Source organism: Lithobates pipiens, unplaced genomic scaffold (assembly GCF_037356315.1).
Source record: "Lithobates pipiens isolate NorthernLeopardFrog02 unplaced genomic scaffold, aLitPip1_a1.2 Scaffold_27, whole genome shotgun sequence".
Taxonomy (NCBI): Eukaryota; Metazoa; Chordata; class Amphibia; order Anura; family Ranidae; genus Lithobates; species Lithobates pipiens.
The window spans coordinates 214,378,235-214,392,768 of record NW_027507788.1 but is presented as its reverse complement, the minus strand read 5'-3'; the positions used below and the strand labels follow the sequence as shown (position 1 = coordinate 214,392,768).

General features: G+C 42.1%; 1 protein-coding gene across 8 annotated transcripts in view; it reads right to left on the bottom strand.

The window, feature by feature from the left end:
* Positions 1-5,877: 5,877 nt before the first annotated feature.
* Positions 5,878-14,534, bottom strand: part of TP73 (tumor protein p73) — a 256,858-nt gene continuing 248,201 nt past the window's right edge. For 7 of the 8 annotated variants that reach the window (XM_077458234.1, XM_077458233.1, XM_077458228.1 and 4 more), the window contains 2 exons: positions 10,412-10,505; positions 5,878-7,075 (listed from right to left, as the gene is read on the bottom strand). In XM_077458234.1, coding sequence (XP_077314360.1) covers positions 6,755-7,075; positions 10,412-10,505 — 415 coding nt within the window. In that variant the 3' untranslated portion in view covers positions 5,878-6,754. The remainder of the gene's footprint in view (positions 7,076-10,411; positions 10,506-14,534) is intronic. The other variant, XM_077458236.1, reaches the window with a different exon arrangement.

The following is a 14,534-nucleotide window of genomic DNA, read 5'->3' as shown; positions in this document are numbered from 1 at the left end:
TGAACTCAGGTGTGGACAACCACAGTTATAGTATGTTTTAACAAGGGGGGCAATCACTTTTTCACACAGGGCCATGATGGTTTGGATTTTTTTTCACCTTTAATAATAAACACCTTCATTTACAAATTGCATTTTGTGTTTACTTGTGTTGTCCTTGACTATTGTTTTTAATTGGTTTGATGTTCCGAAACACTTAAGTGTGACAAACATGCAAAGGAACAGGAAATGAGGAAGGGGGCAAACACTTTTTCACACCACTGTATACTTATGTTACAAGTTTACTTGATAGAATGACCTAAGTATACATAATAATGCCACCAACATAGTACATTTCACTTACAAGCTTACCCCAGATAGTCTATTACTTGGAAAGAAGGAAGCTTGAAATTGATTTGACATCATTTAAACCTTGCAGTGCTTCTTCTTTTAAAGTAATCAACTATATGGGGTAAGCTTGTAAGTGAAATGTCCTAAATGTACTATGTTGGTGGTATTATTATGTATATTTATGTTATATGTTGATAGCATGGCATAACTCGCAACGGACAAATATAAAACTCCTGAAGAAGCCCAAGAGGGCGAAACATGTCAGGACCTTGCCTAAACCATGCCAAATAGATGATTTTCCAAATATTATTACATTAACTAATTTGTATTGTATTTTTTCAGATATGGACTATTTTAATCATGTTTATAAACAAATAATGGATTTTAATTTAATCATTGTCTATATTATACAAAGCAGCTTTAAAATCCCAAAATAACACAAGCACACCTATCTTTCCACTGGTATACAGAACGCCGCCAGGAATGTCATTTCCTGCTTGTGGGATTGGCTCACTGATTTGTTAGCACTGAAGCCTTCTACACATGGGCTGAAAATCGTCTGAAATCAGTCGGTTTAGCAGGACCCAGATGACTTTTGGCTCATATGTACAGCTGCATGTTCTACAGATCGTGCATGCTGGAAAACCAGCATCTGACCTGCAGCTAATCTGCACTGGCAGATTGCTGTAAGCATTCATCAGTGTGTTCTGCTCTCGTTCCTCTATCAGAATACAACAGCATAATGGGGGGGGGGGGGGGGGAGAGAGAGAATCGGTGCACCAACATCACTTGTATTAGTACACTAAATTGTTTTTTTTTATTATTTTTTTTCCGTTCAGCATGCTGGGCTGAATGAAAAAAATGTAAAATAATTTTACTGTGTACACAGCCTAAGACACAAGTTAGATTTTGGGCATCCCCTGCAACACAAATGTCATTTTTAGTGAGATACTCTATCATGCTTAAAGGGATGCAGACCCTGCCACTTGCCACATTAAAACACTGCAAGTGCAGCAGCTGATTGATAATTATAAAGTCACTTCGCACATGAACACAGAGAAACAAACAGCTATTTCTTCAGAATAAAAAAAAATGTAGGAAACTGCAACAAAGTTTGTTGCAATGTACATAGATCACCCAGAGGAGTTCTAATCCATCCCAGCCCTGCAGGGAGAAGAATGTGAAGTACAAATCCCAGACCACTGTACCAGCTGCATGGGCATTAGACCTGTGCAATTCGTTTTTCTTCTGAATTTGTTTTTGTTCTGAATTTGTTTTCGTTCTGAATTTGTTTTTTTCAAACGAATTTTGGCAAATTTGCAAATTCGGAATTAACAAAAACCCGTTCAACCAATTTTTCATAATATTCGTAAATTTGAATTTCCGAACTTCCTAAAAACGAAATCCGAAACTTTGTGAATTAGAAATGCCAAAAGCTGAAAATAAACCAAATTAAAGAACAAAAATCGAAAATAAGATCGAAAATCTAAAATAACTTAACTATTACTAACCATTAAATTATAGGTATTGGTATTTCCTTTCAAATTTGGCTGTTAGTGAACGTAACAAATACTAATTTATCCAAAGTTACAAATTTTACGAAATAATGAATGCCGCATCTAAACAAATGTAACGGAACAAATTAATTAATGATAAATAACAATAATAAAAACTTGTCCTGTTCCATTTGTTTAGATGCGACATTCGTTATTTTGGATAAACTTGTATATGTTACATTCACTAACAGCCGAATTTGAAAGGAAATTCCAATACCTATAATTTAGTAGTTATTTGAAATTTCCGATTTTTGAAATTTTAGATTTTTTTGGAATTTCCGATTTTTTGTGATTTTCAAACTTACAGATTTCTGTATGTCTGAATTTTCCAATTTCTGTTTGTCTGTCTGAATTTTCCAATTTCTGTTTGTCTGTCTGAATTTTCCAATTTCTGTCTGTCTGTCTGAATTTTCCAATTTCTGTCTGTCTGTCTGAATTTTCCAATTTCTGTCTGTCTGTCTGTCTGAATTTTCCAATTTCTGTCTGACTGTCTGTCTGAATTTTCCAATTTCTGTCTGTCTGTCTGAATTTTCCAATTTCTGTCTGTCTGAATTTTCCAATTTCTGTCTGTCTGAATTTTCCAATTTCTGTCTGTCTGAATTTTCCAATTTCTGTCTGTCTGTCTGTCTGTCTGAATTTTCCAATTTCTGTCTGTCTGTCTGAATTTTCCAATTTCTGTCTGTCTGTCTGAATTTTCCAATTTCTGTCTGTCTGTCTGAATTTTCCAATTTCTGTCTGTCTGTCTGTCTGAATTTTTCCAATTTCTGTCTGTCTGTCTGAATTTTTCCAATTTCTGTCTGTCTGTCTGAATTTTCCAATTTCTGTCTGTCTGTCTGTCTGAATTTTTCCAATTTCTGTCTGTCTGAATTTTTCAATTTCTGTCTGTCTGAATTTTTCAATTTCTGTCTGAATTTTACAATTTCTGTCTGTCTGAATTTTACAATTTCCGCATGTCTGAATTTCTGATTTTTGATCTCAACAAATCTCTCGGAAAAAACGAATGAAACTGAAAGGAACAACTTTTTCGGCAGTGCCCATGTCTAATGGGCACTGTCAGCTCATCACCCACAGAGGTATATACAGCGGGCATTGGGAGGTTGTAGGGCGTTTTCTGAAAAGGTGAACTTACACTTTTTAAAGTGGCATCAGTACAGGTTACCAGGACCCGACCCCCTTCATCACAACATCCCTTTAATTGAGTCTGTTGCAAGTTGTCTTTGTTTTTGCCCCCAATTATTAATAAGTCACATGAATAATGAAATGCAGTCCGGTTTACATTTTGATTTGGACAAGAAATCGTCTATATACATCAATTTAAACATGTAAAGCATATCCTTGCCCTGCAAGGTGAACTGAGCAAAATATACATCTATTAAAAGGGAACACAATAGCAGAAAATCCTATGGGCTACTAACAACTGGAATATATATGGCAGAGAGTAAATCTAAGGTAACTGTTGCTCTTAGGCATCGGATGAATTCATTTTGTTGGCCCAGCGTGATATTCTTTTCATTCAGGTATTGTGGTACTAAAGTACACTTTTTGTTGTCACCTTTACCAAAAATTTGTGTAGAGGGGTGCCTTTTAGATTTAAAAAAATGCAGCTTTAACCTAAGTTGAATATTTGCCCTTGCTATAAGTTTAGGTACCTCCTGAAGCCTGGCTGAAAAACTCCCAGGGATGGCATCCCCTCCACCCTGCCTTGTCGCTAGGACGTTGCTAAAACACTCTCAAGCCCATTCAAACCCCGCCCCCATCCCCTTGTGTATGTGCTTTCCTACCCCCGCTGTGGTAGCTCTGAGCAGCAGAGTAGATGGTGGACTACACATATTGTGTGTGTGTGTGGGGGGGGGGGGGGGGTTCAGAGCTCACTCCTGTGATGGTGGGGGTGAGTAGTAACGGCTGGGGGCACATCGTAGCAACGAGATAGGAGGATGATGGCATCTCTGGCATTTTTTGGCCGGGCTTTGGGAGGTATATAAATGGCCTACAACCTATAGCAAAGGGCATTGTCTAAGTTTGGTCAAAGATGCACAGTTTTGTTTTTTTTCTACATGCGTAAGGCAGTTTTCAGTTAGGTGAACTAACCCGTTAAAGTTAAAAAAAAAAAAAAAAAAAAAAACACCCAGGTCTCCTCCCCCTGGCACTCCTGATCAATACTTTCTCCGATGTCGATTGACATGCACTGTATTGTCAAAAGTATTGGGGCACCTGCCTTTACACACACACATGAACTTTAATGACATCCCAGTCTTAGTCCGTAGGGTTCAATATTGAGTTGGCTCCGCTCTTTGCTGCTATACCAGCTTCAACTCTTCTGGGAAGGCCGTCCACAAGGTTTAGGAGGGTGTCTATGGGAATGTTTGACCATTCTTCCAGAAGAGCATTTGTGAGGTCAGGTGCCAATGTTGGAGTTGAAGGCACGGCTCACAGTCTCCGCTCTAATTCATCCCAAAGGTGTTCTATCAGGTTGAGTTCAGGCCAGTCAAGTTCCTCCACCCCAAACTCGCTCATCCATGTCTTTATGGACCTTGCTTTGTGCACTGGGGCGCAGTCATGTTGGAACAGGAAGGGGCCGTCCCCAAACTGATCCCACAAAGTTGGGGGCATGAAATTGTCCAAAATGTCTCGATATGCAGACACCTTAAGAGTTGTCTTCAATAGAACTAAGAGGCCAAGCCCAACCCCTGAAAAACTACCCCCCACCATAATTCCCCCTCCACCAAATGATTTGGACCAGTCCTGACCTCAACCCGATAGAACACCTTTGGGATGAATTAGAGCAAAGACTGCGAGCCAGGCCTTCTCATCCAACATCAGTGCCTGACCTCACAAATGTGTTTCTGGAAGAATGGTTAAACCTTCCCCATAGACACACTCCTAAACCTTATGGCTGGGCTTCCCAGAGGAGTTGAAGCTGTTATAGCTGCAAAGGGCGGAGCCAACTCAATTTTGAACCCTACGGACTAAGACTGGGATGCCATTAAAATATCTTTTCATGGGTCAAGTACTGTACTGCTGCTGTTGTGGCCCGTCTCCCAAATCCTTGCATGTGCACCAGTCGATCCATACCGAATAGTGACCATTCACGGAACATTATTCCTAGTGGCCAGGTTGCAGGAGTTTCAGGTGGCTGATGGTATATCCATGGTGACATGTCAGAGAGGGCAGAAGGGGGCGGGCTAGTGGCACAACTTTACTCAGGAGCAGCGACTGCTGTTACCTGCACAGTGCCAGTAGACAGTCGCTATATAAGGGATGCACTGCAGGGAAGATTTTTGAGAAGCAGCAGCCTACAAGAGAAAAGTTACACTACTAGTCTGCCCTCTCTCCCAGTCTTATGAGCAATATAAATGGCAAAGAGGGCGGGGGGCAAATGGTACAACTTTCCTCAGTAGCAGCAGCTGCTGCTGTAACCTTTTACAGTGCCAGAAGACAGCCACAACAGAAGGGGGCACTGTAGGGAAGCTTTTTTTTTTTTTTTTTTTTTTACAGGAGCAGCATCCTGCCGATGGGATATACACCAAACTAATGTGTTTTTATCCCCCCCCCCCCCCCCCCCCAAAAAAAAAAAAGGGTTTTGCCTTTCACTATATCCAATCTAACGCCTGCTTTATAAGTATTATATTAGCACCGTTTATCTGACAAAACCGTTCTTTATATCCCGCTAGAAGGATGACACTACATAGGATTCCCCTGTTATACGTTGTGTACAGAATCCTCCATAAATCCGCTGTAGTATTAGCCAGAGTTCACTTGTTCCTTTGAATTTGGGATCTATTTAAAAATATGACAGTAACCAAACCAATTATTATTTTTTTTTAAAAAAAACTATTTACAACTACACAAGACAACAATGCACTTCTCTCCCAATTCATAAAAAAAAAAAAAAAGATTTAAATATGAACACACCGAAGGACCATTTGCTTAAGTACAAGTAAGGGGGGGGGATAAAATACATCCACATGTAAAATAGACAACGTGACCCGATGACTACTCCAGTCCCCGATGTTTGTTTTAATGACAACTTTACGCCCGATCAGCCGGACTCAGCAGGCCAAAATACGGGACCCCCAATCGCATCCGATGAGAGATCATGAATATTTTATATTACAGATAAATAAAAACAAAAATTATTATTATTATTATTATACCACTTAGGATTCAAGAACTATATATAAGAGAGGGCTCAGTCAACAATGAATGGTGGTGTGCCCCTAAAACGCAGCTGAGATGACTGAGGTTTTTCTTTAAAAAAATTTTTTTTTTTTTTTTTTAATACACCATTTTTGGTGCAGTTCTGTAGCTCCAAATCATGTTTTACTTAAAACATGTTTTTTTTTTTTTAAACTCATTAACGTCACAAGCACAACTAAAGGACATTGATAAAAGGAGAAAATACTTTTTTGGCAGTTCAGCACACTTCTTTTTTTTTTTGTCCCGTCAAAGTGTTTTCTGTACCAGCCAATGGCTGACATAAGATGTACCTATGTGTCAGGCCGGCTGATCTCCCAACCCCACTCAGGGGTTTTAAACTGTAGTTTAAATAAAACAAAAGTGTGTTTTGTGTTATGGGGTACCAACCGCATCGCACCTCCGTTTTCGACTAGCTCCGTAAAATTGGTTTTGCAAAATATTTTTTTTTTTTTTTTAGCAACAACTGACTAGATGTTCAGATGTTCCTTGCAAAACCGGCCCTTTGGTGAAAACCACCTAGCTGTGTGCAAAAACCCACCGCCTCTACCAGACCGATATCCGATCGAAATATGGCTGCCTGCAGTTCCGCCATTTTGTTTTGGGTTCACCAAAAAGGGCATTCATTTTTTTTATTTTTTTTTTCGGGTTGGCTTCGTTTTCAACAAGCAGAGTGTTTAGTTGATATCAGATTCAGCAAACTCTTCTTTGATGGAGTGTTTGCGCGCTTTGCAGTCGGGTAGGTCGAAACCAAAGTCTGCCCATTCATCGGCACCGTTCCGGTTGGGAATGGTGATGGTGTGACGCACGCGGAAATGTACGGCCTCCATGACGCGCTGGCGCTGAAGCTCTCCGGAGCTGCCGATGGAAATGGTGGAGGCGTTACTGCTGGAGCGAATTAGCTGTTGGCCGCCATAGTCGTGACCTTTGTTCAACTCTTGGATCCCACGCCAGATAATGGCTTTGTAGTGTTCCGGAATCTTCAGGGCTCCTAGATCCTGCCATAGAGGGGGAAGAAAAAACGGTCATCAACCGCAATAGTATCTGAACACTATACAGTTATTTAGTTAGCGGGAACCACTTCCTATGGAACACTTTGTAGCTCATTTATAAAACTCTGTAATACGCATAATGCCCAATCATCTTTTAGCCTTCCCATCCCACCTGCAGCGGCTTTTTGTCCCTGAAGACCCCTTCAGCTAAAAAGTTTCTACTGTGTCAGCGTACGTTTTAGTGTAAATTACTGCAATTGTTAAAGCGGAAGTAAACCCATGCATTTCATTTCTGGCACTTGCCATTGGTTGTGCTCTCAACCGAACGGTCAAACCATCCAATGGTCATAACTGATGTGCAGCATCATGGCAATTGTAGATTAAAACGGAGGCAAAGATGGCAGCTTCCTTGGATGAAAATGAAAGGGGGGGAGGTTACTTTTATGAGTGAAACCACAGTGGCATTCACGCTGAATGGACTCAAACTAGCGGGCAGTACAGCACAACACATATGCCATGAGCTGCGTTAAAAAAAAAAAGTCAGATTTTTCCTGTATTGGACACCTGTCTTTAAACACACATGAACTTTAATGGCATCTTAGTCCGTAGGATTCAATATTGAGTTGGCTCCACTCTTTGCAGCTATAACAGCTTCAACTCTTCTGGGAAGGCCGTCCACAAGGTTTAGGAGTGTGTCTATGGGAATGTTTGACCATTCTTCCAGAAGTCTCTGCTCTAATTCGTCCCAAAGGTGTTCTATCAGGTTGAGGTCAAGACTCAGTCAAGTTCCTCTACCCCAAGCTCACTCAATCATGTCTTTATGGACCTTGCTTTGTGCACCGGTGTGCAGTCATGTTGGAACAGGAAGGGGCCATCCCCAAAATGTTCCCACAAAGTTTGGAGCATGAAATTGTCCAAAATGTCTTGGTATGCTGATGTCTTCACTGGAACTCTAAGGGGCCAAGTCCGACCCCTGGAAAACAATCCCACACCATAATCCCCCCTCCACCAAATGATTTGGACCAGTGGACAAAGCAAGATCCATAAAGGCATGGATGAGCGAGCTTGGGGTGGAGGAATTGACTGGCCTGCAGAGTCCAGACCTCAACCTGATAGAACACCTTTGGGATGAATTAGAGCGGAGACTTCTGATAAAATGGTCAAACATCCCCATACACACACTCCTAAACCTTGTGGATGGCCTTCCCAGAAGAGTTGAAGCTGTTATAGCTGCAAAGGGTGGGCCAACTCAATGTTGACCCCTACGGACTAAAGCCCCATACACACGATCTGACTTTGTACAAACTTTCCCGTGGACTTTTGTACAAAGGGCGTGGTCCACAAGTTTGTATTGCATACACACGGTCGGACTTTTTGACAACAAACACGAACGTAATGATGTCACAACGTACTGACGCCTCTTCAAAAGAGGACGTTCAATGACTCCAGCGCCACCTTTGGTGAACTTCTGTATTGTAGTCTGATCTTTTGCATTGGTTCTGAGCATGCGTGTTGTACCTTGTACAAAAGTCCGATGCTTTTGCGTACACACGGTCGGACTTTGCTCCATCGGACTTTTGTTGCCAGAAAGTTTGTCCGTTCGCACAGCCAACAAAAGTCCGATGAAAACAGAAAAAGTTTGTCCGATGGAGCGTACACACAGTCGGATGTTGCTCCAAAACAGCTAATTTGCATGTTTGTTGTCAAAAAGTCCGACCGTGTGTACGGGCCTTAAGAATGGGATGCCATTAAAGTTCATGTGCGTGTAAAGGCAGGCGTCCCAATACTTTTTACAATCTAGTGTATATCAGGTCTTAAGATCTCCTTTATTCTTTGAATACTTTCATAGTTTCTCTATCCATGCAATCTCTTGCTCATGCACAACAAAACACTAGCAGAGGGTACAAGCATGCTTGGAGTAGATGTCATGACACGTTAGCTCATGAAGATGCATGATATTAATTATCGGGACAGAAGACAAAAAAATTAGTTGTTTTTTTAGTTTACTGACCATGAATATTAATTTTCACTCTAGTATTGGATAAAACAATGAAAAAGTTGATCACTTGATGCTGCTATACTATACATATAAAAATGTTTCTAGAACAGCCCTCTATGTGCGTCTAACTTCATTTTTAAGGCTCATTTTCCAAGGCCTATAGCAAGTCCACAGCAACCAATCAAATTTCAGCACTCCTGTTTCTAAAATTTTAGTTATGGGAAATCTCTTTGCACGAATAGAGTAAGCCTGTTTTTATTATTAGTAAGTCTTACTAAGTCAACATTTCCATGTGACAGAAGATTTGTCTCCCAGATCGTTGGAAAACCAAATGAACTCCTGGGAATGCCTCCATGTTTGTTTTATAGGCTATGAATATGGAAGCCCAATGAAATTGGTAGAGGAGGTACAAAACCAGAGAATTCTGGGTCATGGGCTTCTAAACAGACCTTTCTAATGCTGCCTTATGCAAGTCGAACATTTATAGCCTTGGCCCACTTCTGTATTGGCAACCCTCCAGGGACGTTCTGTGGAACGAAACGCATTAGAGCGGCGGGGCCTAGCAGTGACATCATCCCAGAAGACAGCGCGGGGGGGCGGGGACGTAGGAGGGGTTGGACATGGCGTAGATCGCCACGGAGCCAGCAGTGATCTATGCCCGGAAGTGGGAGAAAATACCTGGATTAGACGGTATCTGCAAGAAAGGTGCCAAATGTGACACCAGTTATCCGAAAAGCGGAAGTTGCATTTTTGGGTGGAACTCCGCTTTAACATCGAAAGTCAAAGTGAAGGAGACCCTAAATTCTGGGTTGTCATCAGAACACAGATAGAGGGAAAAAATCTTGTAATAGGGGACACTAGTTCTGGTGACGTCCAGGGATTGCCTCCCTTTGGAGGGGTTACCAAACACTTCCTGTTTTGTCTTTAGGACAGGGAGAGTCACAAGTGAAGGGAAGTCTCCCCAATGGGACACACAGATCTTCTGGAGGACAAGTGGTTAAACAAAATGTTCTTAACCTGAAACAAAAAAAAACAAAAAAAAGCAAAGTGATGCAGCCACATCTAAGAGCTGCTAAGCTGCAATATATTCCATGTTTGTTTTTAGTTCTATATATGGTTAGCAAACTACAGTTGGGCTTTAAACTGACGTTGTAATGGGTTATTTCACTTTTCACATATATTTGCTCTTGTGCGTTGCTTTACTGAACAAAATGTGAGCAATTAAGACTTCTAAATTTTGCTTCCTGATTGGTTGCTGTGAGGTACGGGGAGTGGGCCCACCTCTGCATGTTGCCCTAAAATGGTCTGCAGCCTAAATCATTCAATGGTCTCCGAGCATTTACCTCCATAGTTAGGTTCTGCAGGTGGTAAATATTCTGTAACCCTTGTGATGTGAAATATTCGATGCAGTTTGGACACCCCAGTCCTGTCAAAAAACTGCAGAAACAAAAAGCGTGGAAAACAAAAAGCAGGATTAACGCAAACACACCACATGCTCTCAGTTATCGTCGACTTAACAACAGGACATGAACCTGGATTCAGGGCGATGTCACCCGAGAGCTTTTACAGGCAAATCACATTTTAGCAGAGAATTGTCTTTAAATCTGCTGACCGATCTGACAAATTCTGCATCATCCTAGTGTGCAAGTCAATGGGAAGGGCTGGGACTCTCCTTGGGGGGGGGGGGGGGGGGCTAAAACTGATGACCAGAATAGCTCTCGTGTCATACCGCCCCCAGAATGTAACTATGCATAGGAGTTATACACTATATTGTCAAAAGTATTGGGACACCTGCCTTTACACACACATGAACTTTAACAGCATCCCAGTCTTACTCCGTAGGGTTCACTATTGAGTTGGCCCGCCCTTTGCCGCTATAACAGCTTCAACTCTTCTGGGAAGGCCGTCCACAAGGTTTAAGAGTGTGTCCATGGGAATGTTTGACCATTCTTCCAGAAGCACAGTTCTGAGGTTAGGCACTGATGTTGGACGAAAAAAGCCTGGCTTGAAGTCTCCACTCTAATTCATAACATAGGTGTTCAATTTGGTTGAGGTCAGGACTCAGGCCAGTCAAGTTCCTCCACCCCAAACTCATTCATCCATGTCTTTATGGACCTTGCTTTGTGGACGGCCTTCCCAGAAGAGTTGAAGCTGTTATGGCTGCAATGGTTGGGCCAACTCAATATTGAACCCTACGGACTAAGACCGGGAGGCCATTAATATGCAGGCCGGTCACGTTCCTCCATCCCAAATGCGCTCATCCATCTCTTTATGGACCCTGCCTTATGCACTGGTCCAAATCATTTGGTGGAGGGAGGATTATGGTTTTGGTTTAGCCCCTTAGTACCAAGATATTTTGGATAATTTAATGTTCCCAACTTTGTGGGAACAGTTTGGGGATGTCCCCTTCCTGTTCCAATATGACTGTGCACAAAGCAAGATCCATAAAGACATGGATGAGCGAGTTTGGGGTGGGGGAACTTGACTGGACTGCACAACCCCATAGAACACCTTTGGGATAAATTAGGCCTTCTTATCCAACATCAGTGCCTGACCTCACAAATGCCCTTCTGGAAGAATGGTCAAACATTCCCATAGACACACTCCTAAACCTTGTGGACGACCTTCCCAGAAGAGTTGAAGCTGTTTTAGCTGCAAAGGGCGGGCCAACTCAATATTGAACCCTACGAACTAAGACTGGGATGCCATTAAAGTTCATGTGCGTGTAAAGGCAGGTGTCCCAAAATGTTGTTAATATATAGTGTATGTATCACTTAACAGCATGAGAATAACCCCTTTCCACAATAACCTTGAAAATCACTGCATTTTAAAGAGGGAAATGCTACAGCGGGGGCCTGGTCTTAGGCTAGTAAGTGATGGAGCAGTTGAGCCCTGGAGACTCCAACTTGACAGGTAAAAAGTTGTTACCCACTAGCTAGGACTGCATCTCCATCAGAAATAGTTCACTCGCTTCTAGTCATCTGAGCAACATTGCATTGGGCTGCCTTGGGGATGGGCATATGCTCTTTTAAATAGGTGGGGATGTGTTGAATAGCCCTTCTTCTATACCTCAGGGACTCCAGCAGTAAGATTGCCACATCTGAATTTGGCATTTCTAATCTCTACTACATCTTGAAGTAGCGAAATCCATGGTGGAGAAGACACAACGAGGATATGGTATACAGATCTTACTGCTACAATCCACGAGATGCACGTAAGACCCCTTCATTCAGTCTAAATGTATTATTTTTAAAAGGGTAGCTTTACTTTATAAGGGAAAACTGCATATGTGTGTAGCGTTGTCGGTGTTTTAGAAATGCTACATACAAGCAATTATTTATACCTATAAAACTTCCATAGTTTCATAGTTAGTAAGGTTGAATAAAGACACCAGTCCATCGAGTTCAGCCTGAGTGAGTGTCTACAATTGTCCCTATCCCTGTATGTTGCACACTCCCATTGGTCCCTACCCTCAAGGAGCCCACAATCCAAGGTCCCCATTCATATACTAGGGCCAATTTTTGGACAGAAGCCAATTAACCTACCTGCATGTCTTTGGATTGTGGGAGGAAACCGGAGTACCCGGAGGAAACCCACGCAGGCACGGGGAGAACATGCAAACTCCAGGCAGGTAGTGTCATGGTTGGGATTTGAACCAGCGACCCTTCTTACTGCTAGGTGAGAGTGCTAACCACTACACCACTGTGCTTCCATTTTGCTTAGTATGGTCCTTGTCATAAGTGGTGACATAGGTGGCGTCCGTTCATCCCATTTGTTCAATGTGACAATTTTTGGACTGTGTGACACCATTCCCGACCATCTCCATTAGCATGCACCCATAATGTTTACCCAAGTACCAGGATAATGGGATCTGTAGTGTAACGCAAATGGCAACTCCCAACTGTACTACTATACCAGACCCACCAACATGGCTTCCTAACCCGATAAGGTTAATACCAAGATGATAAAAGTATGGGCATGACCAAACATAGATTTCTAAACTGGGTAGAGACTGGAAAAATAACTAAGATTTGAATGTCCAGGTTATGGTATCCATTGATTCATCCATGCAATGAACATGTACGGTGTGACTGGCTGAGCATACAGTGGAGAATATAATGATTTGATCCCCTGCAGATTTTGTAAGTTTCCCACCTACAAAGAAGTGAAGGGTCTATCATTTTTATCATAGATGGATTTTAAATGATAGATACAGAATATCAACAAAAAAAAAAATCTTGAAAAAACAAAAAGAAACACATGATACAAAGGTTATAAATTGAGTTGCAGTTTAGTGAGTAAAATTAGTATTTGATCCCCTACTAACCAACCAACAATAGTTCTGGTTCCCACAGACTGGCTACAGTAGGTGCTCATGTGGTACACAGATTAGTCCTGTCAATGTAAGAAGATGCTCCCAATGACAACACTGTATGTGTATAAAAGACAACCATCCACAGAATCTTTCTTCCATTCAAACCTCAGCATCATGGGCAAGGCCAAAGAGCTGACAAAGTACATTAGGGACAGGATTGCAGACCTGCACAAGGCTGGAATGGGTCACAAGACCACCAGCAAGAAGCTTGGTGAGAAGGAGACAACTGTTGGAGCGATTATTCGCAAATGGAAGAAATACAAAATAACAATCAAGCGCCCTCGGTCTGGAGCTCCATGCAAGATTTCGCCCCATGGGGTGAGGATGATCATGAGAAAAGTGAGGGATCAGACCAGAACTACATGAGAGGAGCTTGGGAATGGTCTCAAGGCAGTTGGGACCACAGTCCCCAAACAAACCATTGCTAATACAATACACCACAATGCATTGAAATCCTGCAGCACCTGCAAGGTCCCCCTCCTCAAGAAGACACATGTACAGGTCCGTATGAAGTTTGCCAATGAACATCTAAATGATTCAGAGAAAGATTGTGAGAAAGTGCTGTGGTCGGATGAGACCAAAATTTGAGCCCTTTGGCATTAACGCAACTCGCCGCGTTTGGAGGAAGAAAAATGCTGACTATGACCCTAAGAGCACCATCCCTACGGTCAAGCACGGAGGTGAAAACATTTCTCTGCTAAAGTTATAGGCCAACTTTGCCGCATTGCTGGGCCAATGGACATGACCATGTATTGTAAAAATCTTGGATGAGGACCTTCTTCCCTCAGTCAGAACACTGACGACTGGTCATGGATAGGTCTTCCAGCATGACAATGACCCAAGACATTCCGCCAAGGCAACAAAGGAGTGTCTCAAAAAGAAGCACATTAAAGGTCATGGAGTGGCCTAGCCAGTCTCCAGACTTTAATCCTATTGATAATTTATGGAGGGAGCTGAAACTTCGAGTTGCCAAGTGACAGCCAAGAACACTTAAGTATTTAGAGAAGATCTGTAAAGAAGAGCAGACCAAAATCCCTCCTGAGATGTGTGCAAACCTGATCACCACCTACAAGAAACGTCTGACCTCTGTG